Source organism: Sebastes umbrosus, chromosome 11 (genome assembly GCF_015220745.1).
Source record: "Sebastes umbrosus isolate fSebUmb1 chromosome 11, fSebUmb1.pri, whole genome shotgun sequence".
NCBI lineage: Eukaryota > Metazoa > Chordata > Actinopteri > Perciformes > Sebastidae > Sebastes > Sebastes umbrosus.
Window position 1 is genome coordinate 32733839 of NC_051279.1, and position 27835 is coordinate 32761673.

Consider the following 27835-nt stretch of genomic DNA (forward strand, 5'->3'; position numbering starts at 1 on the left):
TCCACTGAGCAAAGACATGTCCAAAAGACATCAATTCAACGTATCTGTCGACCGTCCAAAAGACGTCCACCTTGGAGCCAGAATGAAAGTTTATGCAACGTCTTTTTGAAACGTCTTTTTAACGTTCAACTATGGATGTCAACCTGAGTTGCACGTCCAGAGACGTCCAAAAAGGCCCCTAACTAGACGTTTAAATATTGAACCCAACTTGCACGTCCACCAGACGTACAAAAGTGGGTCTGGAATGACGGACGTTATACAGACATGATGTGAACGTCTTCCTGACGTCACATGTTTGCTGGGAAGGTTAGGACACATAAAAGTGAACTGCTTTCAAGTAACTTTTTGTGTGTGTCTCGGTGAGCTCAAACTGCTTTCAAGTGTGGCTCTGGAAATGATTGCAGTGAAGCAGCCAGGGTACAACAGAGCAGGGCTAAGCTCATATAACCAGTCGGGGGAAAAAAACAACACATGAGCGGTGGGCAGAGATGGTGGCAGATGGAGGGAAGGAGTGAGAAGTGAGTGAGAAAGCGGTCGGGAGAGTTAAAGAGAAAGTTAAAAATACAGAGAGAGAGAGAGAGAGAGAGAGAGAGAGAGAGAGGTGAGCTGGTGAGTGAGTCAGGTGGTCAAATTGTTCCTGCCACCTCATTAGTGGCAATGACATCACAGCAGATTTCTCTTTTAGTGTGCTACTACCGCTCCACCACTGCTCTGCTACGGAGAGGTAGGGCTGCTACCGGCCACAGGCTTTAACGGCGGAGTCTGGGGAGCCGCTTTTATGTTGCCAATAACTCAGAGCGAGTAAAAAAGGAGGCTGAATTGGAGAAGTCTTCTTTGAGCTGAGTAATCACAGCTCGGATTTTTTAATATTGGTTACCCTCCATCGTGAATAGACTGTATGCCAGCTGTCTGTATTGGACTGATTTAGTTCTAACAAAGCCTTTGGCAGTGCTCCTATAGGGGATATGGCTCACAATAATGACGATAGAGAGCTTTCAAAATTGTTTATGCTGCAACAAAGCAAATATCTCACAGGTGACAAGCAGTTCATTTTCTGTGTCCGACATTAATTCAACAGGAAACAGAGGCCTAATAGTCATTAGAAGAGAGATTTAAGGCTGCAAGAAAGTGAATTGTGTCTTGATTTTTTTTTCTTTTTATATCCACTGACATGAACCAGACCTTTCACCTCCACTGGAATAAAATGCTGAGGCTATAACAGAGTATGGAGAGAGGTCTGGCTATGTAACTGAGAGTACACTTTGCACATAATCAACTTAACATACACGTCACAGAGATAAAGCACTAAACTGAGTACAGAATTATCATCAATTCAGGCTTGGATAGGAAATGGAACATTACAAAAAATTGCGTGCATGCATTAAAGGGACTGTTTGTAACTTTCAGAAATGCTTGTTAACAGCGACACCTGTGGCCGTTAAGTCAACGAAAGTCAGCGTCGGGCTTGCGCTTGATCGCTTTAAATAGACATGAAGGAGCATCGTTCAACACAGTGAGGAGACACACGTCAGCTAAAAGCACAATATCACTCTATATTTCAGCTGCTTGGCAGTAATGTTAGCTGACCAGACGAAGGTCTCTCCATGAATCAATGCTGATCCTAGTGTTGGCTTTTCCTGCTGAAGCAGGAAAAGCCAACACTAGGATCAGCCGGAGGGAACAGGGGAGACAGCGGCATCCGGTCGGAGACGATAACGTTTCTCTCTGCGGAGCCCCGTCACTTCACAAGACACGGAAAACTTCTGTTGGTCTGGAGGAGCTGCAGCAGTTATTTCTGCACAAACGTCCACTGTACATTCACTACATATTCTCAGAGCTACTAACTCTCATGCAGTGTGCGCGCGTGAACGTGAGGTGGAGCGAGAAGTGTGAGTGAAGGCAGGCAGCGGAGCAGAGGAGCGGTCTGAACAGCGTAGCCACACGCGAGCGCGCATATGCGAGCGCGCATGGGAAAGCGACCCGGTAGATTTATACGTGTAAAAAGTTACAAACAGTACCTTTATGGTTTTACGGTTTAGCTACAGAGCCTAAGCAATCACGGTTACACCATAGCTAACGTGCACCTCCTCAAAAAATTTAACTAAATGCTGCAAGAGCTATGATTGGTCAGTTTTTGCCTTTTATTCAATACGTTCTCATCCCAACTCGTCACATATACCGCAGCTTTGTCACGCCCTTTGCCGTCACTTTACGTTTTTGCATCAAAACCACCTAGTTAGGTTCAGGAAAGAACTGTATGATCGGGCTTAAAACTACTACGTTTGTAAAGTGAAAATGAAACGTGAACACGGGACACAAACAAACAGCTGATTGGAATGTGAAAGTCCTCCTGGATGAAACCTTGTGTTTGTTGGACCCACCCACCTCCCTTCCCGGCCGCCCGGTGTGTCTCTATCGCTCTTTAAACTACGTCACCACATCACTTTGCCTGAGCGTTTACTGTTGCTGCGGATGGGTTTACATTGTAGTTAATGGACAGCCTGGTGCGTCTCATGACTCCGCTAAAGGGTGCCTTGTGCATCCGTATCCCACGCCGACGGCCATGACAAAGCGTCTGTATTTGATGCCCTGGGAATGAGAACGAGCTGTTTTATTATGTATAATATAATAGCCAATTATTATTATCAATAAAGGAGTACTGACAGTGAAACGTGACAGCAGCATTTCATTATATCTATTGGTCGGGATTTTCTGCAACTACTGCTGTAGATCCAGACTGTCCTAGACTACAGTAACATTCAAAAATACTACACAAATTAAAAAATACTTAGCATATTGTTGCTCTTGCTCATCCCAACAAGACAGATAAACTGTGTGCTGCGTAAGTGTGCTGCACATTTGAATCCCCAGACAAAACGTAACGCTCTCCTGACTCTCGATATGTACTGGAAGTGAGATGGCCTTGAGCGATGCACTTCACACTGAGTTGCCCCGCTGGAGCAGATCAGTGACCAGCAGCTGTTTGTGGAAATAATTCTCAGTGTAGTTGTGAATGCGTGTAATTGAGTTATTCTAAAGCGCAGAGCATCGGTTACAGAAAACCTTCAAGGTTAAAGCTGCAGCAGAAAAGAAGCAAATTACAAGTGAACACCAGATAATGTATTAGAAACAGACTTCCATACCTCAAAGTTTCTTTTATTGCCCCATAGTGTTCACAAATACTGCGAGATTCAAACAAACTAGAAGAGACACCCCCATGCGGCAGGGCTCAGATGTATGACGACAGCCTTCAGACGCACTCAGACAAATGAGATAAAAGTCACACAGACTTTTAATTTCCCGGCATTTTGTTTCATTGTTTTTACGGCGTTCTGAGGGACGTCGAATCAAACAATAGCTTTTTACTATGTGTTTGAACCCGGTGCACCGCGAGCGTGTTTGTGAGAAACTCTATCATAAAACGGGATATGAACGGAAAAAACTAAGAGAGCGAGCACGGTTTCAACTGATGTCTTCCAGTTGTGTGACCTCTCTTTCCTTCTCCTTCGTCTTTTTTCTGTCTCTCTGCCTCTCTCGGTTTAATAGGGCCAGCTGTAGAGTCTGGCACTCTTGGGAAACACAGTAGAGTGTGGCTGGAGCTGAGGCTGAATGAGGCTGAAATTGGGGCTGGTGGTGGTGGCGGGGGTGCAAGTTGGGGGGGCGAGCACTTCCGACCATTTTCCCCATACAATACACCATGCAGTCTGGAGCGTTGGCAGGCCGCCGCTAACCCTCTCCCCTTCGTCTTCTTTCCCTCCCTCCTTCATTTCCTTCCTTTCCATTCTACTTTTCTCCCTCTGTCTCCGTCTCCTTTTCCCTCCTGCTTTTCTCCATCCCACCTTCTTTTCTTCCCTTTCCTATTCTTCTTCCTGCTGTCCTTCTTTCAGACAATCTCTTTCAGTAATGACCCTCTCCAGACGTCTGCTCAATGGCACCATAACAAGTCTAGAAGCTCTTCCTGAAGCTCCCCTCCTTCTATCACTTTCAACGCAGGCTACAAACGACCGTCCAAGGACTACGATAAATAGCTCAGGTCCTCGGAGTCTCTCTCCCCCCTCTAGACGCCTGCTCTGTGGTACCGCATCGGGTCCAGACCTGCTTCCGAGTTTTGACAGGTCCCTGACCCGCGCCAGAGCAGTTCAGCTGGGTTGGGACTGCTTGTGTGTGTACTGTAAGTGTGTCTTTGTGTTAGTGTGTGTGTGTGTGTGTGAGCGAGGTTGGGCCTGGCTAAGTTGGTGGGTGTTTTTCATCAGACTAATGAATAATACGTCTGAGCTGAGAGAAGAGTATCAAGCGGGCGGAGAAGAGGAGGAGAAAAGGAGGAGAAAGGAGGGGGGGTAATGACTATCAGATGGTGTTCTACTACTGTGCTGCTGCTGCTGCTGCTGCTGCTGCTGCTGCTGCTGCTGCTGCTGTGTCCTTAAAGGAAAACACCACTCAACTTAAAACTTCACATATGTGATTATTATTCTCTGGAACTGTGCGATCATCATTGTGAAAAGGAACAAAGAGAGACTGAGAGTCTAATGTGTCATTTAAAACTGGTATAAATGACAGCAGACCCTCTGGACCAACAGAGGAGTTACTGAATGTCTACATTCAGATGGACTGATTTATTATTATTATTATTACTCTTTGGTCTAACCTGTTGGGTAACTTACTTCAAAGCAGTAATAATCAATATTGTTTATATTATCAAATGACAATGCGAAATCAATGTGAAGTGGTCGGTCATAGTGTATGAGCCTGAATTATCACCTGAATCTGCAGCTCCTCTCGGCTTTACGTAGCTTTATAGTGAGTTTCATCTCCTTGTGTAGCAGCTTTACTGTCTTGGTTCAGGCAGCTGTTTTCAGGGAAAAAGCTCTAAAAAACCCACCGTACACTACGTGCTGACAAAGACAGACAAAGGTGAACAAAATGAAGCATTTAGCTGCTAAGGTTAGAGATACAGTATTTACCTCAGGAGTTGGCAGAGTCAAACTGGATAGTAGTATTGGACTTCCATTCACCAGGTGGTCAGAAACGTGACTCCAAATGAATATTGATGTTTGTTCTATCTGCTGGATGTGTAAATAATTAACTTTAAAAAGTACTTAACATTTAATACACATTGAAAACGTTTTACTTAACTTTACAAATTCTAATAAATGACTAATTAACTACATCAATTATTTAAAAGTAGCCTCTGCAGCTCTGTCAAGCTATGCCTTTAAACAACACCAAACTCCACACCCACAGCTCATCCTAGAGTGAGATTAGATTCATTTTTGTGAAGATTTATTTTGTAGATTACCTTCTCGGATTTATTAAAATAATTAACATACTTGAATTAATGGTATCTACATTTATATAGCCTATATTGTATCTGATCCTTAAGTTAGATAGGGAACTATATAACATGGTGCACCTTGCCTGTAATTTTAGTAATGGGTAAGGTTGTCGGAGTGATATGATGATGAGGTGATGTGTCACGTCAGGTGTTATATATAAGTTATCCTGAAGACGCTGTCCCCGGGCTCTTGCTTTACCGACGTTCCCAAAGTAGGTTTAATTCAGTAACTACAACTTTAGAGTTAACGCAAAGAGTAACCAGTGTTACGCTATTATTATTTAACAAGTGTAGATATTACATATTAGGAAGAGGCATCAGCTTACAGTTTGGAGGTAACGTTATATCAACGTTAGCCCCGGTGACTTGGGCACACAGCACAAGTCTCATCCTCACCATGAAGCCATGGACGCCGGTGAAGTCTGCTCCCCCTGATAGCGCCCCCCATCGGTAGTTGGGTCAGGATTCGACAGGAAACAATATTGGACACAACACCTGTAACCGGAAGCTGTATTCATCCTCAGCCCTGAGTCTTCACTGAACGCACAGATGTAAACCTGATATCAACTTCTCATCCAACTCCAGGTAAGACATCAAACAAAACGAGCCAGAAATGTTGAATTTAGGCATTAAGAGGTATTTTAAATACTATTTCATTTCCTACACACAGAATGGTATTGTTCACATGGTGAACTTGTTATCAAGGATATGGGTTTGGGTTTAACTTTGGAACATTTTATATATTTCTGCACTTTCTCTATAACTCTTTTCCTTCTTCATGAATAGCGTAACTTTGTAAAGTATGTACTTCATTCTATGTATAAATATAACTTTTCTAAAATAGGGCTCGCAGGGATGGAAGTAACAAATTACATTCACTCTCATTACTGTACAAAGTCGTTTTTTGTGTACTTTTTTTACTATTTATGAGAAATTGTACTATATATCACAAGTATCGTATTCAAGTTGCATCTATTACAGAGTAAAAACAAAATTCACATGGAAAAATCCTGATAAACTGTGTGAAAATGGAAGAAAAGAGATAAATCAGCAGCTGGGCTGTAGCTGCAGGTGTGTCCATACGGCCGCAGGAGGGCAGAGCTCCACGTCCAGAGAGGTGACACTCCAGAAATGATCCCTTATAAATGATACCGTTCACGGGCTGGGGCCATTTCAAGCACAAACAAGTTAAGGACCACATATGGGTCATGGTTATAATTAGCATTGGCATAGTTAAAACAAATGTTGTATCTATGTTAGGGACTAATTGAATGCACCACAGGGGGAATGCGCTAAGTGGCACACCTCTATGTTCGTGGCCTGTAAATACAGTTTGTTTGCGGCTGCAGCTGCGGTGGAGTTTATATTGTTGTTAACATGTCCATGTTGGCTCCTTTGGTGATGTTTTATTTTGGTGATTCTAAAATAAGTTTCCAGCTCCCTTGTGAACTAAGCTTGTTTTATTTTGTGTAGATCATTTTTGTTTAATTGTCTGAGTTTTGCCTCTTTTCTGGTTATTTATTGTGAGGCTACACTGAGGAAATCAGTTGTATGCTATATTTTATATAATTGATAATCAGTTGTATGCACAGACTGCAGGGTGCCCGTCTGTTGGTTTGGACATCAGCAGTCTTGTTGCTGATGTTGTTCCACTTGTGTATAAGTTGACATATATCTAACCTCCCTCCCCCTTTAAAATGTAATGCAGTACAGAGTGCATTTTAACTGACCTACTTTTTACTTTTACTGAAGTACATTTTAACACAAGTAGGTAGGGCTGCACAATTAATCGAGACGTGATTCCAATTTTGGCTTCCCACTATTAAATGAACATGATCGACTGCGATATTGACGTTTAAAATGCTGCTCTGCTCGTAGAAAACTCTGCAAAATGAAGATGCACTGAACTCAGGTGAAGAAGAACCTTATTTTAAGTCTGATTTCTGATCTGATTTTTAAATAATTAGTTTGCTAATTAATGTAGTAGCACAACATGAAAGTTAAGTGCTCTGTAGATTTTATTTTGGGTAAAAAGTTATGGTACAATATTATTTTGCTTCTAGGAGATGCACCGTGAATAAGGTTCAATATTTATTTTGATGCATAGATTTGTACAGGAATGTAGCACAACATGGAAGTGAAAACAGTACTCTGTTTATTTAAACGTGAAAGTACAATACGAATATTTTGTCCCTAAAATCAATGAATAATCGTGATAAATAATCGTGATCTCAATATTCATCAAAATAATCGTGATTATCATTATCAAGTACTGTTACTTTAAAGAAATTAAACTAACAGTACTTTTACTTTCTGCCTACAGATATTAATTATATATTTAATTATTTATTAATTAAATTTAGATATGATAGATTTTCACAATAAATGCTATAAGAACATACATGGATATCATTAAAGTTATTTGAATTGTTAACACATGTGTAATGGAAAATCTATTTTCTAGCCTCTGAAGAATATCTACAGCTGGAGCAGACATTCAGTTCAACAAGGGCTTCATATTAGTTTCTCAAATAACCTGTAACTGACAACCAGGGCTCTCTATTTGAGATGATTATGTAAAATCCAGAGTCTGTGTTGTGGACTTGGGTCGACACTTTATGTAGTTTTATGTAAATGTCACCATTACTGTGTGCTGTAATGTAGCGTTTCCTTTTCATACAATATTCTTCTGGCAAAACACAGCCATGTGTGATTATGAAAAGACTTAAAGTCGACATTGTACCCAGTCAAATGTTTTCTGGCCTGCGGGCGACATTTCAGAGAGAAATGGATACTGTGTTAGACCAGCCGCACTCTCCTGGGAGATGCAAATCAGAGGAAGATCATGCTAATGCATGTAATGACGGACCACAGTGAGCGAAGCTGGTTTGGAAATACATCTCCAAAGTATAGTGGGCGGTCACAACTACATGTCCAGGTAGTCTATGTGATGTTGCCAGTTTTGCTACTGACCGTCAATATTTTAGGTAGGCCTATACCTAAGTATATATCACAATAAATATCATATCTATTTCATCATCTCTAGACTTGGCCGTGATTTGGCCTTTTAGCTCTCTACACTTTAACACCATCAGAGGATGTCTCAGATGTTTTTACTGAATTTGAATAATTTCAAGAACTGCACGGATTTTGTCAGTTATTAATAACAATTTATTTAAAGTTATGCTCACAACTAGAGTATTCTGACTATTATACTTAGAAGCAGATCCAAAGGGAATCAGAACCAAACCCCATTGTTTACCACATGCTGTCCCGATTTTCTCCCTTGCAAGAGCAATGAGCTGTTGGATTGTATTGCAATGTTGGCTCTCCAAAGACAAAGTTTGTTTTCCTTGGGTGATTTTGTTCTTTTCAGTCGACTTTCATTTAGGCTTTTGTTATTTTCCAAAACTAACACAACTCTAGTAGCAATGATATCGGCTGTTGAATCTGGGTCACTAGCTGAGGTGAAGTCCAGGTGTGGGAATCTGATCTACAGTAAAGGTCACTGCAGAGGAACCTGGGGGCACCAGTTGCACGGAGGCAGGGCAGTAACATGATCAGAGTTGACAGCCAGGCAACTGTTTTCAAACACATTAGATATCCAGTGACCGGATGTGTCCAATGAGAACTGGAGGAGAGTGGAAAACTATAAAACAAACTATAAAATTTAAGACTTTTATTTCCATTGCATTCTTGGTCCACACGAGTTTGAAACAGTTGTTGGTTTCCAGTGAGGGATTTATTGTGAATTTGCATGACAGCGCAAAAACTAGACAGCAATTGCAAGACCTTAACCCACACAGATTCAGGAATCTACAATGCAAGCAGCAGTGCAGCACCACCATATGTTGGCTAGTTTGATTGCACCTTTAGGGAGGTGGTCTGAAAAGTGAAGCCAATGCTGAAGTGCCTTAAACTTGCATTCTCTCTAACAGCCAGCAGGGGGCGACTCCTCTGGTTGCTAAAAGAAGTCTCATTGTATAGAAGTCTCTGAGAAAATGAGCCTACTTCTCACTTGATTTATTACCTCAGTAAACATTGTAAACATGAGTTTATGGTCTCAAGTCTTCTTCAATACAGCATGATGTTCATTTAGTAAATTATGGTCCCATTTAGAGTCAAACAGACCATAAAGCAGGGGATGTTTTAGGGCGGGGCTACCTTGTGATTGACAGGTCGCTACCACGGCGGTCTGGGAGTTGTGTGTGTTTTCGTCTTACAACTTTAACCCTTTCACAGTGTGTTTTCAGTTCATGAAAATTGATATTAACATTTTGGTCGCCTAAAAATGTCTTATTCAGCTGTACTTAGCTCCATCCTCTCGTGTCACTTCTGGTTGCAAAAAAACAAGATGGCGATGGCCAAAATGCCGAGCTCAAATCTTCAAAACAGTCAACAAATCAATGGGTGACGTCACGCTGAATACGTCCACTTGTTATGGACAGTCTATGGTGCCAACCCCTAATGCTCTCTGGTTTTTCTTGTTATATTATGGGGGAAATTCAGCGTTCATCCATCCTGACTGCTCCAAGCACTTCCTCTATGTACTGTAATCCACCACTGCAACCAGCACTGGCCTCACTTCATACAGTCAATACCACAGCATAAACACTACGGCTGTGATTGAAGGGTAGAGATAGATACAAGAGAGGAGGGAAGGGGAGAGAAATATGGACAGAAGAGGAGAAAAGAGAGATGAATGTTGACTGTAACGTTGTGTAACTCTGACAGATTATTCATTGTGCTATTAGTTCTCAGCAGCAGCGTATGGTTGCCAATCTACACAAAAGAAGCATACCAGCAATGGCAGTTGGGTTTAGAGTTTTCAATAATGCACTACTGAGGATTATAGACTTCATAGTTGAGTTTTACATAGGTTGTCAACCTTTAACCGCTGCACAGTTGAAGCAGGAAACACAATCTAAAGGTCAGCCAGTTCCTTGGAAATAAGAGTTAAGTTGCACAATCATGGCTAATAAAACCCCAAAGACTTAAAGAAGGAGGAAAAGTAGATTAGAGTTTGATGGAGACTGTATAAAAGATTTAGTAGAATCTAAAGGGAGAACTTGATTTTGCTAGAACACCTCTACGCCTTCATACACATGGTTAATTTGTATCTGTAGCTCGATAGATGGATCTCTTCTTCTGTCTTTCATTAGTTTTCTCCCACTCTTGTCTCTATTCCCCCCTCTGTCTTTGCTCCCTTTGCTGTCTGTTCTCATTTTTCCTTCTCTCTCAGAGGAAGACAGATTGTTAAAGGGAGTGTAAGTGAGTAAAGTAGCAGCTCCCCTACTATAAACCCCTGAGCCTCCCCTTCATCACCAAAACGCTCCACCCAAAAATCTGAATCCCTTGAGAGCAAACTACTTGCAGACCCTCCAGCGTCACAGCTCGTACAGATAAAAGGCTTCGGCCATGGCTGAATAAACCCAGCTCCCGGCTTCAACCACGAGCCCAGCCTGAACCGTCCGCCTCCCGGCCTGCTGTCCGGGGACAAGCGCGACACAGACGGGGAGGCCGAGGAAAGAAAAGAAGACGGGGAGAAAGGCAAACTCTTACTTCACCACTCAAGCTTCTCAGCTTCTTGCTGTCAAGAAAGTAGTTTAACAAAACATCCGATCCTGCAGGTCCCAGGCTTACGTCTCGCTGGTAGCCTGCTCTGTTATAGAAGTATATTGATGACAAAAGATTTGAGACAACACAAAACAAATTTGAGCGCTAATCAGTCAACATTTGAGAGTCCACAGGATTAGTAAGAGCAGAATTAAATTTGTGCACGAGGGAGGACAGAATCATAATAATAATCAAAGCTGCTCGCGCTCACTTTTGGCAGTCTGAATCCCCCGAGTGTTCGAGAAAATCACCTGTTACCTGCTCGATTTAAAGCTTCAGTAGGCAGTATATTTTTGGCATCATTGGGCAAAAGTTCCATAATAACCTTTCAGCATATTGTAATTCAAGTGTTCTGAGAGAAAACTAGACTTCTGCTCCTCCTCATGGCTCTGTTTTCAGGCTTTAGAACATCTAGCCCATGACGGGAGACTTTGAACAATCACAGGTCATTTCAGAGAGAGAGCGTTCCTATTGGCTGTGCTCTGGCTGGTGGGCGGTGCTTGGTATTTCCTCAGCAGATTTCAACACAACTGTTGGGTCACAAACTTTCTCATTTTACAGCTAAACCGTGCACTACAAGATGATTCTGAAAACATCTGAGGAGAGAAAAAGGCATTAAGGTAACATAATATTGATTCATATTTGATCAGTGCTGCCTAGTTTGACCGTTTGATTTGGAGTTTGCGAGTGATTGACAGCTGCTCAGAGATGGCAAGGCTCCAGCTCGGCTCTTATTGTTTTTTTGCATTGATTTTGCAGATGCCTTTAGGAGCACCGGAGGACACAGAATTTGCTCCAATTCTACCCACTTTAATAATCATTATTATTAATAAAATGATGATAATACATTATAATGAATTAAATTAATATGGGCTGTGGCTCGATTCAGAATGACAGCATTTTCAGAATAAGCGTAGCGCGAATCCGACATACCGGTGTGAATAAAGGGGATGAGTTGGATCACCAGATTATGACTTTAACTCTGATAAAGATATGACCCTGCCGTCCAGATGTGGGTGTGTCCTGTTGCAGCTCGCCAGTCAAAAATGGTTGGCAAGCGACCTCTTGTGACCTCAAGTGCTCCGAAGCTGCAAAAACAGCTGTAGGAAATTGAGAGAGCAAACTTAGAAACGAGTGATTGGGATTGCCTGCTGAAATTGCAGACTGAGTAATGTTCAGAATTTGTTTTGTGCTCTCTCAAATCTTTGTCGTCAATATACTGCCATTCTCTGTGAGATTAGTCTAGAAAAAGAACAAGTCACCCAACATAGACAAACAGGAAAATTGGAGGAAAATGTTTGCTTCTTTGTCTGCAGAATTGATCAAGTTATTTCTTAGTTGAAGGACTTTGAGTTCACAGAGTTTGATTATGTCTTTGCAGCAAAAAAACACACTTTAACCAATTTAGAATTAGTTTGACATTTGATTGCATTGCCAAGATCGTGGCTTTATTACTCATGTCAGATGACAACATTGTCTCTCTGTTTCTTCTCCATTTTAAGTTGCCATTCAAGAAATTGAATATGTCTGCAATATTCATATTGATAGGAATATGTGTTTCAGAGGCCTCCGCGGTCACTAAGGTCACCAAACCCACCCAGCACACGAGGGGTGATGCAAGTTCTGTTTTAGGGTGGATTTCCCCTGAAACAAACCAGCGTGCAGCCAAAACAAACTCCTGCTGATGGTTTGCCTCTTGCCTCCGGTCTCTCTGGCCTGCTTCTAGACAGCAGCCGAGGGACCCTCATTGCTCGGAGGGAGGAGCGAAGGAGTCCTCCGGCCCTCCCACCGGCTATAAGACCAGGGGCAGACGGAAACACTCAGACAGCAGGCACACGTGGAGCAAAGAGGCCGGGAGAGAGAAGGACGTGGAGAGAGAGAGAGAGAGAGAGAGAGAGAGAGAGAGAGACTGTAAAACTGCTGCCACAGACTGGGAGTAGTTTTTGCTGTTGGGATTGAAACAGACAAATATAGAAACAAAGGACCAACAAAGAGGTTTAGAGAAGAAAAAGAAGACAAAATCAACAGCCATTTGACTTCTACGTGCCATTTTAAATTTGGCTTTCTTCCAAAGGATTAGCAGAAAGAAGAACTGACCTTTGGGATGTGAAGTGTTTTTGTATAAACTAAGAGAGAAAAACACAGCAGTTCTGAGGTCAAGTCGCTCTTGACCACTGACTAAGGATCAACTCGCTGATCTTTTAAACCAAGCTCTGCATCATAAGAGCTACATCTGACTCACCTGGCTTCACTCATTTTGTAAAGAAGAGAAGTTTTGGGGTAAAGTAAAGATTTAAAGGGTGGGCGCCTTCAGTCAGCAACATCAGCAGAAAATTTGCCAACAACTTCCGATAACAAACTTGCAAACGTTACTAGTTGAACCTCAACAAGTGGAAGTCTCACAAGGATTGACCAGTAGCTGACAGAGCGTTAACGGTGAAGATGACATTCGCCATGCTGCGCACGGCGCCTCCCGCAGGCCGCTTCTTGTACGGCGACATCGCCCTCCTCTCCGAAGACGACGACGAGAACGGGAGCGAGGGGTCAGGCTCCGAGGAGCGAACCACCAACTCCTCCAACTTCCGCCTGTCCTCCTCATCGCCATCTGCCTTTCACATCAAGATGAACAGGAAGAGGAAGCTGTGTGGGGCAGGAGGCGGCGGAGGGCTAGACGTGGGGGCCATGATGGGGAGGCTCATCCCCCCGGGGTCTCCCCCCCTTCCCGAGGGTCGCCAGAGGAACGCAGCCAACGCGCGGGAGAGAGATCGCACCAATTCTGTCAACACGGCTTTCACAGCGCTGCGCACACTCATCCCCACCGAGCCTGCAGACAGGTACTGAGTCAAACTGAGTCAGGACTTTTTGTCCGATGCAAAAATATGTTCTTAAAAATATTAGGACTACGTTTTTTTCAATCTGGGAACCAGAATAAATAATCCCTAATGAAGTTCTGGATAGCATGCACCTTTAATCACAATTGAATCATTTTTATGACAGGCCTGTTATCTAATTTAGGAAACACTGCATTTAGTTATGAGGATATTTACTATAATAGATGTGTCATAGAGTTACTCACATATTCAACATCTTGCATCACTGCCTATATGTTCTATATATGTAGCACCTTATTTTGAAATGCTATTGAAAAGTGCATCAATGTTGTAACAATGCATGATTTGTTTTTTTCAAATTACTATACACTTATAACTAAATATTATGTTTTAATTAATACCATAAATCTCCTCCTGATTTGGTGATTAGGAAGCTGTCGAAGATCGAGACACTACGTCTGGCCAGCAGCTACATCAGCCACCTGGGGAACGTCCTGCTCCTGGGCGAGGGGCTTCACGATGGACAACCGTGCCACGCTCCCTCACCACCGTTCTTCCACGTTAACTCCTCCCCCAACCGAGGATCTGACCAATCAGCTCAGCCGAAGCACATCTGTACTTTCTGCCTCAGCAACCAGAGGAAAATGGTGAGCAGACGAAAATAACATAAATATATATAGAATATAAATCAATTAGCAAGAAAAAAGGCCAAATCAAATGAAACAAAAATTCTGCATTTCGTAAGATCTCCAACAAAACGGTGGTATAAGTATTATACTAAGAAAAATTAAAGAAAATGTATAAAGCTTTTGATTATCTCTGACCTTAACAACTAGAATACATACTAGAATAATAACTATAATACATTTCTTTAGTTACTTTCAACTTAAAAAATAGAAAAAGCTCAGATTTAATCAAAGAGAAAGCTGATCATACTGTAGTGTGAAGCTTCGTGTGGGAAACCGTGCAGTGCTGTAGGGTCAATTTGGTGTTTAAAGCCGACCTGAGATCAGTGACTGTGCCTATAAACCTGATTGGCCCTGAGGGACATTAAAAGCAGAACCTCTTTAAAGTCCTCTGTTGGGGTGAAGGACTGCGTATTATTGTTCTGTTGGGGGTTGGTTTTACTCCGAGCAGGTGGCTTGAAAGTTCAAGGTGCTTTCTTGTTTTTGTGTCAGAGGAACTACAGTAAGAGAGGTGGCCGAGAGCACGCAGCCTTTTTCACCGTAACTGCAAGATGTGCACAACTGTAGTGGGTTTTTTTTCTTTCTTTTTTTAAATATGAATTTAAAGTTTATAAGGGTATTTATGCAGCGAGTGAGATTTATGACCAGGAGCCCATGAAATCCATCCAAAACCATGTGTATAATTTCAAGAATGTATTGACGTCAGCCTGAATATGAGGAGCTTTTAATCATAACTGCTGCAGAACTGACCTGAGATACAAAGATTAGTAACTGGCAATAACTTTGATCCACTGAACAGGGATGTCATATGTACATTTAACTAACATACTGCAAGTGTCAAGAACATTTTCCAAAAGCACTTTCAGGGCGTTATTGTACTAAGCCATAGGTTTATACATTTTAACTATTATATTAACTATACATATTAACAGCTTAACTATTCAGGAATAAATTCAAGTCAGGGAGACGGCGCAAAACAAACTACAATCACACAGATTTCTCATTTCACTGTCACAGATAGCATTTCAGATTGGAGTTTCGTAGCAGTTGTGACACCTCCTCCACTGCTGCGCTGCCGGTCTACACCTTTAATAGAGATACAGAAAAGGAGAACATGATCCAGTGCGAAGCTCAACTCACATTTGATTGATTCAACACAGGAAATAAACATAATCAAGAACACTCCTAGCAAAAGAAAGTCGTCAGTCTGATGAGAAATCACAGGGAATCACAGCTGACTGAAATCAAATGTACATGACTGCAGCTCCGACCTCAACAAACACCACCAGTCTGTGCTGAAGATGATAGAGAGGTGACGTCCACTCAACTTTTCCCCCTCTAACCTAGCCGCTGCCCATTTAGGAGGATTTATGGGTAAGGAGCTGACATCTGGCAGACTCCCCCGTTACCCCAGCAGTGTGTGAAAGCTAATACCCTCCTCAGTGTCTAAACCCGGAGACCCTTTAGCTGGGGGATAACCTGAGTCTCAGCAGTGTGCGTCTCCCCCTCCCTCCTGCCTCCCCTCTGAACCTCTGTGAGTGAAAGCCTAGACGTCCTCAGCGTCTGAAACCCAGACACCCTCGGCTGGGAGATAACTAGCCCCAAATCACTCCTGCTCTCTCTCTCTCTCTCCTCGGTCTCTTTTTCTTTTTGCTTCAGTTTGATCTCCCTGAGTATTTATTCTCTTCGCCCTCCTCATTCTGCTTCACTTTTTCCTCTTCAACTCTTTCCCCGGGCTGCTCTCGTTCCCCCCCGCCCACCTCTCCCTTAGCTCTCTGCATATCGATCAGCCTGGTGGAGGTCAGAGCTGTCAGTAGGAGCTGTGTAATACTATCTGCTGCTGTCAACTCACCGCTGCAGACGCACGACTGACCTGTAAACGCATGCTGGGTAGAAAACAATTTGGAAACTTTCTCATGTCAAAACCTTCAACGGTGGACACTTTGACCAAGTCTGTCTCACTGGACGCCAGTCACATTGTGCTGTTTCCCATTAGCTCAGTAACAGATCACTTTTCTCTGTACTTTGACTGTTTTCATGTAGTGATTAGATGAGCCCAGGTGAAAGTCATTATCTCTTGATCATCCCTCCATTGATATCCCTAAAAAGGTGTACACACCGTTCACAAATGAGGAGACAGGCGATGAGTTAGAGAAAGTTTTAAGTTAGATGTGGTTTGTGCAGAAGGAGTGAAAAGACATCCCATATGTACGTTCAGTATAACTTTCATATACTGTATCAAATAAAATAATCCTCCCTGCTGGGTTCAGCTGACAAATATATAGTTTAATTTTTTTTAAATGGCTCAGTAAATTCATAAAACAGCTGGGCATGGTAGGTTTTAGCAAATGTTGCTCAAACAGGAGTAAAAAGTGACTATTTTCAGCGGTGTATTAATACACATTTGGTGCCCTGGTTAGCGTTTACAGCAGCAGGACGCCGTATGTGGGATTAACTCCAAACAAACTGCCCATGATTATCATAATGAAGGAACATTTCACCCAGTGCAGCGCTGCGGCTTGCAGTTGTATTTTCATAGTTTTTGGACAACAATGGAACAGGACTAAGTTACTGTATATCAGGTTTTAAATACACACACAATAAGTGTTAATAGAATCAGTTCATTAGTCGTGTTTCCATTCAATTGTCAAACGAATTTTAAGCAAACTTTTTAAATGTTGTAAAAAAAGAAATGCGTTTTCTTTGCGTTTCCATCAACTGGTTTGGAGCGAATAAACTCGACTTCAGCGTAGTTTGGTCAGAAGTTGCCGCCATAGGCTACGCATGGCTGTAATCTGCCAGTAAACAGATCTTAGAAGAAGTTGCGAACTGGAAACAAAACAAGTCAGCTTGGTTCTAACGATAGACAAATGGAGAGAGGTCTTCAGAAATTTGTTTCAATTGGGCAAGTTTTAGTAGTTCTTTCATGTCAGCTAGGGTTGGCATGTTTCATGCTGTCCGGAAGCAAAGACAATATAAATATACAAAAATATGCCGACAGCAGAAACAGCTGTTCGCTACTTCAGAATTTATTCGGCAAAGGCGTTTCCATAATCCATTTAGGGCATTCACTCTTTGACAAAGGCAAAAAACACCTGAAGCGAGCATAACAACTTTTTTCGCAATTGATGAAGTTTTATAGAATTTTGACGTTTTCATACAGCTTTTCTAATAAAATACTTCAAAATGCGAATAAAAATATGTGAATGGAAACACAGCTATTGTTGGTTTTGGTCTTTTCACAGAAATTGTTGACAGCAAGAAAAATGTAGAATATCACCAGACTTCATCATAAGGGATCCCGGGCTCTCCTGGCATATAAATGGTTAATTCTGATTGGAAGAACCTGAGAGAATTTCATTTTCCCTGGAAATGTGGCTGTACAGTGCGTCTAAGTGGGCTAAAGGGCAGAGTCGATGCTGGTGATTACAGAGAGGAAACGATTGTGAAGGTAAAATGAGACTTTGTGTCCTGAGTGCTCTCTTTGTATGTTTTTCTGGTCATTGAGGTTCATCACAGCTGTCAGCTCTGCTTAGAACAGCTGCTTCAATTATGCTTACTTCCAATGTGGGAGAGGGCAAAAGTGAGAAAAGTACACGCTCATTTCCTCTTATTATGTGTGTATACAGTATAACTGTTTCAAAACAAACAGTCTTGTTAGTAATGACTACTGCACAGAGAGGGCTGAACTAGTACAGGTTACATATTCAGTGGAACACTAATGTGGTTTCATTATCTGTGTGTGACTTTATGCACAAGATTCAGAAAGAAAATTAATTTTATACAGGTGAAGGGTGTATGATTTACTCTCTTCCAGAAAACGATACGGTGATAGTGAGATTGAAAATGATTCCTCACTGTTGCTGTCCTGTGAAAACATGTTTGTTTTTTGTAATGGTTTATTAAGATTTAAGAAGTTGGAGATTATTTTTTTCAACCCATAAATGAGTAAACACTTCATCCTTCAGTTTATCTGAGCAAATCAAACATCACAACATTTTTGAAATACATGGTTTATGGACAGCGACACATTGCTTCTCTACAGATGTTTAGGGCCAATTGGAGAACTTTTTCTTAGTGAGACCCTTTGAATATCGTTGCTGCTCAGATTCACTATGGTGAATATCGTGCAAATCTATGCTTCCACACTACTAGATACTCTTTTCCCCCCTCCTGTTGTCAGGTATAGAGCCATACACTGTGGGACATTTCAGTATCTTTTTGATCAGAAGCCAAGATATCCCTCGGGCGTGCACATATATCTAATAACATCATTTTGATTTAAAAAAAAAAAAACTGTTGTGGGGTTGAGCACCAGCAGTTTGGCATGGACACACTGGAGCGCAGCCATCGCATACTGCCGCCTCTGATAAATGCTGTAAAAAACATGGGACGCTCCTGATGGCTACATCTGTAAATGAGATGTACAGGGCCGAGGATGGAGGGTTGAGGTGAGCACAGGGCTGCAGCTTAAATCCCTGCGCTGTCTGGTTGATTGATGCAGATATCCTGTGTGCTCGGCCTCTCTGCTTCTGCTGATCGCTGCGACTGTCAGGTGCCTGCACTCAACCTACTGCAGGAAACCTGCACGATTACTTTTCTAATCATTGTGGTATTATTATCTCAACTAGAAGTCACCTTTAATGACCTTGAAATTCAGTTGAGCATCTGCAGCGCTACTTAAAAGACATATTTATGAGTATCCGTTTAATGCTACTAGCAATTCTTTGATACAAAACAAAAACAAAGCTTTTTAAAATTACGTTGATCTGTCTGCTTTGTTGTCTTTAGCGCTTGAAGAATTTTTACAGCTTCCTCTGCAACTCCAGCTTATTTCTTTTGGCCCGAAACAGTGAGAGGGTCAATCCAATTCAACGGCGAGTGTAAACAGAAAAAGCGATTCATGTGCCAGTAACGGCAATCATGCTGAACTTTTTCCTTTTTAAGCAGCATATGACAAGTCCCAACATTTTCCAATATTTAAAAATTTTAAAGAAGCTCATTTGATGAATTAAAAGAGAATTTATATGCTTGGAAACAAAATAAAAAATCTGTCAAAAATATAACTACTATGATACTTATAGTGCGGTTGCTGTAAATAGACCATTGTTCCTTTTGTGATGGTTGCATTTAGTTGAGTTTACGAGCATTTTTAGACGCAACCCTGATTTAACTCCAACTTGAAGGAATCTTATTTATTTGGAATTTCTAGATATTAAAAAGCAAACATAACAAATGATGAATACGGCTCTTAATATCACGAACAGTTCTAATTTACATCTGAGCCGCTGTAAAACTTTTATATGTGATGATTTTTGTGGGTGGCTGGAAAAGCTGGGCGTATGGAGAGACGGTGGCACTAAAACTGCACCATGCAACTGGAAACTGACTTATCTGTACTTGTGTGTGTTTGTGTGTGAGTGTGGTGTGGTTGGGAGAAAGAGAGGGAGTGAGTCTGTATATCTGTGTGTGTGTGCGTGTGTGTGTGTGTGTGTGTGCGGGTGTGTGCGTGTGCGTGTGTGTGCGTGTGTGTGTGTGTGTGTGTGTGTGTGTGTGTGTGTGTGTGTGTGTGTGTGTGTGTGTGCGTGTGCGTGTGCGTGTGCGTGTGCGTGTGTTACTTTGAGATGGATGTGAGTGACATAGAGTGAGATTTTTACATTCATGTATATATACAGTACACACACACACACACACACACACACACTGGCTGGCTCTCTGTGTCTGGAAGTCATTGGCAGCGCAGAGCGGAGCAACAAATGAGCTAATTGTTCTGTAAATGATTTATCCTCTGCTGAGGCCTGTACAGCCAGTGTTTAATTCAGCCGCTGCTATTAGAAACACATTGACGTCGGGCTTTGATGGTGATGTTAAAGAAGCCTGGAAACCGCTCTCTGTGAAATGCCCTCGCAGCTCACACACACACACACTCACACCGACACATATGACACATGCAGGCACACACATGCACGACCATAGAAATACTGACACACTCTCACATACAGCGCACCGCTCTCACAGACTTTTATCAAAAGCAGTTCATTCTACCTTGATTTTTTTTTTCTAGTCTTTTCAGCCAGACGGCAGTTCATTGCTTCTTTCTAGCCACCCCCCCCCCCCCCCTCAAAAAAAAACTCATATATGATTACTCACTTAAGGAGCGCTGGATCACAACTGTGCTTTCAACACTTTCTAAACTAATGGTGTGCAGGAAGTTGTGGAAAGAGAGATGGAGAAGGAGAGAAAGAGAGGCAGATAAATAGCCGACGACTCGGCGGGATAATCAACTTTGCTATTTATCCTCCAGTTTGGACAGTTGGTTTTCAACTGCGCCGAAACTACACTTTGCTTCTTTATAGAGATCAAATGAACCGTGCACCTTAAGAGAGCCTAAATGCATAAATAGGACATGTGCAGGAGAACACTAATGACTGTGGTTTTTACAGTCGTTTGGTTATTAGTCTGTTTTCACTGGAAAAAAGCATTACGTCACTTGTGTGCATGAAGTAAACGTTTCGAGGTCATAGATGAAAACTAAATTACCCTCATTTGCTGATAATGCTGGTGTTGACTTGGAGGTAATGTGTTGTGCCTCGTGAGCAAGCGCGTTGCCTGTTTGCCTCTCATTTCAAGCTAAGCTAATGAGGTGTGCATCGAAGGTAGCTAATATACTGCAGGCAATTTTCAAATATATTCTTGCCCACGTTCGGTGTGTGTGAGCTTTGTGTATGGCTGTGTGCCGTCGTCATGCATGGGCCCGTCTGTATATTCTCAGCACAGATGGAAGCAGTTAAACCCTAATTTAACACCAACAGAAGAAGTCGTGTCAGATAACTAACAAAATCTATTAGCAAAGCTATCATTCTGTTGTCATTCGGTCTCCAGGGAGAGGCTTGCTCACGGAGCAAATTAAAACAAAAATACAGGAATATGAGCCAGGCAAAGAGCACATCTAAAATATATCTGTAACACAGAGAAAAACTGTTTAAATAGTGCAGTTTCTTAAGACAATATCTACTGAAGCTAATGACATATTGGCTGTCGCAGGGTGCTCATCTTAGCGCTGATGATAAAGTGCTGGTTAGTGCGTAGCATAGCAGAATGAAGTCATCTGAGACTGGCAAAAATGAAGTGGGGCGTTATAAGAGATTATTAAAATGTGGGAACAATTAAACGCATGTGTGGCTGGCTGGTGAGAATTACATCTGATTAGGCAATCTAAGATAAATCAAGTGTTTTTCAGAAGCCATCAGGAGGCTTATTAGCAAACCACAGTGAGCACGAAGTACACGTCTGATGCATCCAAGCCACATAATAGCAGACTGTGGCTCATTTGGTGTGTTAGTTAGCTTAATTTAAACGTCTGATGTTCTATTTATTGCACTGCTTTAACGTATGTCTATGTTCCTGTAAGGGATGATCATTCATGAGGGTAATTACAGCTTCTATTGGACACTTGAGGGAACTGACGCATGTTCACATATTTTCAGTCGATAAACTAAAGGCATATTAGCAGTTTTTCATTTCATGGTTGAATACCAATCTCCTTATACGATTGTCGGGCCAGTGCCCAATTTGAATTATTTTTTCCAACCAGTCATCCCTCTCTTCATGCAGCCAGAAACTAAATTAGATGTTTGTATTTGACAGAATGGCTTAACGCAGGAAAAAGAGAGCGAGAGAGAGAGAGAGCATGGAAAATCCACAGTTATAGGTAAAGGAACAGCCCTGGATTGAGTTTCGGAAAAACAATATTAAAGTTTGAATGTGCGGAGTTGATAAGATGCTGCGAAAGAGAGCGTTCACTATTTTCATATTAAAGTTAAGACGGGTTCCTTTCACCTTGATAAAACAATAATATTGTTCCAGTGTGGTAATATCATCACATCGTATCTAAAGTAAACATCATCAGGTAATCATATTAGTGTCGGACAGATCACCCCCCGGGGATGTCACTGGTATGTCTGTGTGTGTGTGGGTGTTTGGAGGAAGAGGGAGCAGAGATGTCATCCGACCATGCTCTATTAGTCTTCAGGAGATTGTTTTGACTACCAGGCCAGCCTTAAACCCCCCCACCCCCTCCTCCTGTTTTGACTGAACCAGTCACACTCCAGCTGAACCGCCTTCACCAGCTACAGCTGTGCTTCCCTAAACTATCGCTGAGTGCTCACAGTGGGCCGATTCCTGCTGATTCCACAGTAATTTGATGTAATTCGGTGAATCGTCCAATTGTCATGCACCGTTTTTGAGTGAGATTATTTCATGTACCCACTTTCTCTAACCTGCCTCAAGTGCTTTCATTTCCACAGATAAATACCGACAGTTTTCCACAGCGCCTTCCAGCACGCTGCACTTGTCTCATCCAGCTGTTGGTTTTATAGTTTGTGTTAGTAGAAAGCACAATAACAGCAATGCAATAAACGTTTTCCAGGCTGTGTGTGAAACGTATTCACAACTCAGAGACTATTCCATAGAGTAAATATGTGTCACTTGACAGAAGTGTGTAAGGCACTATTCGCAGGTCATTTAGGTAGAGCTGCAACAATTAATTGATTAGTTGTCAACTATTTAAATTAATCACCAACTATTTAACTATTTAATCGGTTTGAGTCATTTAAAAAAAAAAAAAAGTCAAAGTTCTCCGATTCCAGCTTCTTGAATATGAATATTTTCTGTTTTCTTTCCTCCTCTGTGACAATAAACTGAATATCTTTGAGTTCTGGACAAAACAAGACATTTGAGGACGTCATCTTGGGCTTTTAGGAAACACATTTTTCACAATTTTTTGACATTTTATATACCAAACAACTAATAATTGACAAATTAATTGACAGTGAAAATAGTTATTAGTTGCAGGCCTTACAATTAGGCCTCCAGACACTACTCTGGCAGCCTAAATGTACCCTTTTTTCCCATCTGTGAATGATGGTTTTAGCTCCTGTAGTAGTTGTTCACTACTTCTTATACTACATGGTGGGATAATTCAATCTTGTGAAGGGCTTATTGCATGGGTGGAATACGGTCTCCAAAAAAGAACAAAAATGCAAGTCTCCCTCAAATCCAAGGCACACTGTAGTGTTTGAACAAAATTAAAATGTTTTTATTTTACATGGCAATAATTGTTTAAAATGACCAACCTGTTCAGGGTCGCTGTCCGCATTCAGCAGTAGCTTGCACACCTATACTGCGTTACACTAATCAGTAGAGTGGGAGGGTGGTGGTACATGGTGGGATAATTTGAGTACGCTATATGCAGTCCTGTCCCCTAGAAATTACATTGATATACGTCTTACTACTTGTTTGGTTTGTTTGTTTTGCGTGTGGTGAAATTGAGGCAACAGAGTATTTTTTTTTTATTTAGGAAAAGATTGGTTTTGATTAAATGATAACAAAAACAAAGTGGTTTTTTTTGTGCCTTAAGTCACTTTTGGCTTTTTCACTATTCAACCAAACATCTCAAACTTAAACATAACTGTAAAACTGTTGAATTAGGCTTCAGCAGATATTGCATTGCGTATATTGTAGGAAAACAAATAAAATACATTGTCATTGAATTTGTACGTTCAGTACCAACACTTTGAGACTCGGTAGATATGTTGATACAAAATAGAAAGTTTACACAAAAACTAACTAGTAACAAGTCTTGTGGCTGCTATGAATTCTGGTATATCAACTACCAAACAAAATGATGGTAATGGGTTCATGTCTAGATGATAGCAATCTAGTAATGATCCTCTGCTCCAGCTGGAGGAAGAATTGACAACAATAGTTCCTGTGTCTCCTCACGCTCACCTCAATCAGTGGGAGGACCGATTCCTGTCCAAATCCTATGATCTCACGCTCTCATTACCTCCTGATCCCCTTCCAAACACCTACCCACCTTTGTTGATGTCAGTCAAATGGATTTTTCCAAACACCTACACCTTGTGCACGGTCTGAGAGGAAATGTGTAACAGGTGTTCGGCTGATGAGAGGAAGGCGAGGGGTGGGAGGGGGGAGGCGAGAGGGTTAGTTGAGACGATATGAGAAGGGGAAAGAAAAGTCAGGAGAGGACAGGACTGCAGAGAACTTGATCCACACTCTAGTGATCATTTTCACCATCCTATGAAATTAAGTTTTCACTTGCAAAAAGAATATAGAGAGAACTTTTTTTGACATATTTCTCCATGAAAGTTGACCACAAATTGGGTTATAAAAGCCTACGATCATTTTCCAGCATCAGCCCTGAAAAGTAATTAGTAAGACGGGTATGACGTGTGCTGCGTATCACTCAACGGTGTGTTCGATAAAACCCCTCGACTGCAGCTTGAAAAGCGAGTGGTAGATGGTCTGAGAAGTGAGCAGAGCAGAGGTTAGGTGAGGAGGGAAAATGTGATGTTATTTTCCTGGCCAGATAGAGAAAGTCTTCTCACCAGCCAGGAAATCAAGGCCTCTCTGTGTCTTGATACCGCAGATAAATGAGAAGCATATCATCATGCCGAGCCGTCACGCATTGGCTCATGATGTCACTCCTCAGGCTGTAATAAAGTCAGCTACCACAATTAATGTACAGCATGCATGCTACTGCACAGAATGTGTTTGCAGTCGAGGTTAATTTACTTTATCAACCGTGGTAAAGTTCATACAGTACAACACCATATAAATTTACTGTGCCAGTGATGGCAGTAAAACAGGATCTATTTCCCCAATATGCACTCCATTTTCCTGGAGGGTTATTTCATGACACTATAAAGAAGGTGGTTGACATCAAAGAGCAGTCTTGCCCAACTCGCCATATTTAATATTTGAGTAAGGGGTGGAAATTGTCCCATACCTGTACTATTTTAGAAACTTTGCAGAAAGATTCTGTTGAAACTACCAGACCACCCGATTCGACGGTTATCAGGCCATTAAATAGGCATTATCAGTCGCTATAAGCACCATACTTGTGGGCCATTAGGGGCCTATTACGCCTACCACGTTGTGAAAGTGAAAGCAACACGTTCTAACACGTGAAACTGAACAAAACTGCAACTTTAGGCAACAAAATCACTTAGTAAAAGGCAGGGTTGACAATGTTCTCCAGTCTAAACTATATGTTCTATTGGTTGAAATGGTCTTTACACCCCGACAGCGATCCATTACTGATGAGCTCTGAAAAAGGACCAGAAAAGAGCCGTCATCTGTAGCTGCTGTAATCCTGTAAAACGTCTACCAATCACTGCCAATCACTGTGTTCTTTAATACCTTCCTTCGCTAATCTATCATGTGAATAGATGATAAAACCTTGTATTGGGTGTAGTAGGCCCCTATTGACCCAGATCTATGGTGCTTATAGCCACCAATAACATGTAATGCCTAGCCTGACCACCACAGGCTATGATAAAATGGTACAAAGACAGAAATAGAAATATGGAAATGAGTATTAGCATGTCTTTGCTAATGTGCCGCTAGCTGTGTCCCCCTGTTTCTAGTCTTTATGCTAAGCTAAACTAAGCTGTACTATTCCTGTAGATTGATTTCAGTGTTGAATCCTCAATGATGTGAGATGTTGTTTGTCTCTCTTGCAGAACAAAGACAGAGACCGGAAGACGGCCATCAGAAGTTAGCAATGAGGACACAAACCACACGGATGAAATGCAGTGATTTCACTGCAACTTGAAGACTTATCAGACTTGTGATGCATTTCAAAAGACTTTTTGAAGGGCTTTTTTTAGCACTTCCAGGACTTTTCAAGGAACTTTTAACCAAGCATTTCTTTTTTTCTTACTTTTTTATATAGCTTTACAAGAACTTTTTACTTTTTAGGGTGTTTTCAAATATGTTTGAAACACTTCTGAAACTACTTTTTTTAAAGGGCTTTCACATGCTTATCAAGACCATGACGAACCTTTCAACAACATTTATAAGAGACTTTTTACTGTATTGTTCAAAGACTCCGTGACTCTTTGTTCAGAGTCTAAGGAACTTGTGGCACATGATCGAAAAACACACAGCTTTTGATGAATACAATTTTGTCTTTCATAGGTTCTGTGTGTTATTAATGTGTAAACTGAAATATAAATGTATATTTATATGACATAACATTATATAATGAAACTATGTTATTTAACCGGCATTGACATTCATGACAAATAATGTATAAAGGTGCAAAATATTGGCTATTGACACAATTTATGGCATTAGACAAAAAAAAAGAACATGCTGGAACTTTAGTGGTATTGGTTATTTCTGATGATCATCTCTGAAAATGTCCTAATGCTGGAAAATAACTCAAGATGACCAATAAATTGTTTGTATATCTGGGAGTAAATTTCATTCATATGTTGGTGGTATTTTGAGCCTATCGTCTTCTCAAATCTCGAGTTCAAACCAATAAACATTAAAAAAGTTTATATTGTAAAACTATCCAGATGGTGGCTCCATCCAGGCTGCAGCTTCTAGGTCTGAGAAGTGAAGCCAATGCTGAAGTACCTTAAACTTGCATTCCCTCTAACAGCCAGCAGGGGGTGACTCCTCTGGTTGCTAAAAGAAGTCTGATTGTATAGAAGTCTTTGAGAAAATGAGCCTACTTCTCTCTTGATTTATTACCTCAGTAAACATTGTAAACATGAGTTTATGGTCTCAATCGCTAGTTTCAAGTCTTCTTCAATACAGCATGATGTTCATTTAGTAAATTATGGTCCCATTTAGGGTCAGATAGACCATAAAGCAGGGGATGCTTTAGGGCGGGGCTACCTCCTGACTTTAATCCTTTCACAGTGTATTTTTAGTTCATGAAAGTTAATCATAACCTTTTTGGTCGCCTAAAAGTGTCTTATTCAGCGTTCAGTTGTACTTAGCTTTGTCATCTTGTGTCACTGCTGGTTGCAAAAAAACAAGATGGTGACGACCAAAATGTCGAACTTGAGGCTTCAAAACGCCAGTCCACAAACCAATGGATGGCGTCACGGTGACTACGTCCACTTCTTATATACAGTCAATGGTTCCATCATACTTTTGCTAGAGGAGAGATCATTTTGAAGTTTCAAATAAAGTGACTACACCTGTAGCTCACATCAGCCTAACTCCTAGTTTAACCTTTCTCTCTCTAACACCCCCTCTTTCTCGCTGTCTTTCTTCTTTTCTGGGGCACCAAGATCAGAGCAAGCAGAGAAAGACAGGGTTTGAAGATGAGGCGGACGGGAGGGGTTTGAAGAGCAGAGGAAAGGCGAGCAGAAGAGCGAGGAAGAAAAAAGAAGGGGGAGCAGAATTGAATCTGCAGGTATGGCTGCTTGGACATCTGCCCGTGTCCCCTCGCTGTCCTCTTCTTTACCTTTCCACATGCTCTTTCTGTCTTCTCTCCTCTCCTCCTCTGCTCTTCCTCTCTTTTCCCTGGAGTACCACTGGCCAGA

The 27835-nt window shown here is 41.6% G+C and overlaps 1 protein-coding gene across 2 annotated transcripts; it reads left to right on the top strand.

Moving 5' to 3' along the window:
* Positions 1 to 565: 565 nt before the first annotated feature.
* Positions 566 to 26749, top strand: LOC119496287 (basic helix-loop-helix transcription factor scleraxis-like). 2 transcript variants are annotated; one of them, XM_037783466.1, is made up of 4 exons: positions 566 to 601; positions 12823 to 13782; positions 14210 to 14426; positions 26012 to 26749. In XM_037783466.1, exons 2-4 carry the CDS (start codon positions 13391 to 13393, stop codon positions 26048 to 26050), a joined length of 648 nt encoding a protein of 215 aa, XP_037639394.1. In that variant the 5' UTR covers positions 566 to 601; positions 12823 to 13390; the 3' UTR covers positions 26051 to 26749. The 2 variants fall into 2 exon arrangements, with proteins under 2 accessions (XP_037639394.1, XP_037639393.1); XM_037783465.1 differs by lacking the exon at positions 566 to 601 and having other exon boundaries at positions 12770 to 13782.
* Positions 26750 to 27835: the final 1086 nt, after the last annotated feature.

Bases quoted from the DNA above. Each gene is read 5' to 3' on its own strand.
- LOC119496287 (XM_037783466.1), top strand. From the start codon at position 13,391: ATGACATTCGCCATGCTGCGCACGGCGCCTCCCGCAGGCCGCTTCTTG. The intron at 13,783-14,209 runs GTACTGAGTCAA...TTTGGTGATTAG, and splicing joins CCCACCGAGCCTGCAGACAG to GAAGCTGTCGAAGATCGAGA. The intron at 14,427-26,011 runs GTGAGCAGACGA...TCTCTCTTGCAG, and splicing joins TCAGCAACCAGAGGAAAATG to AACAAAGACAGAGACCGGAA.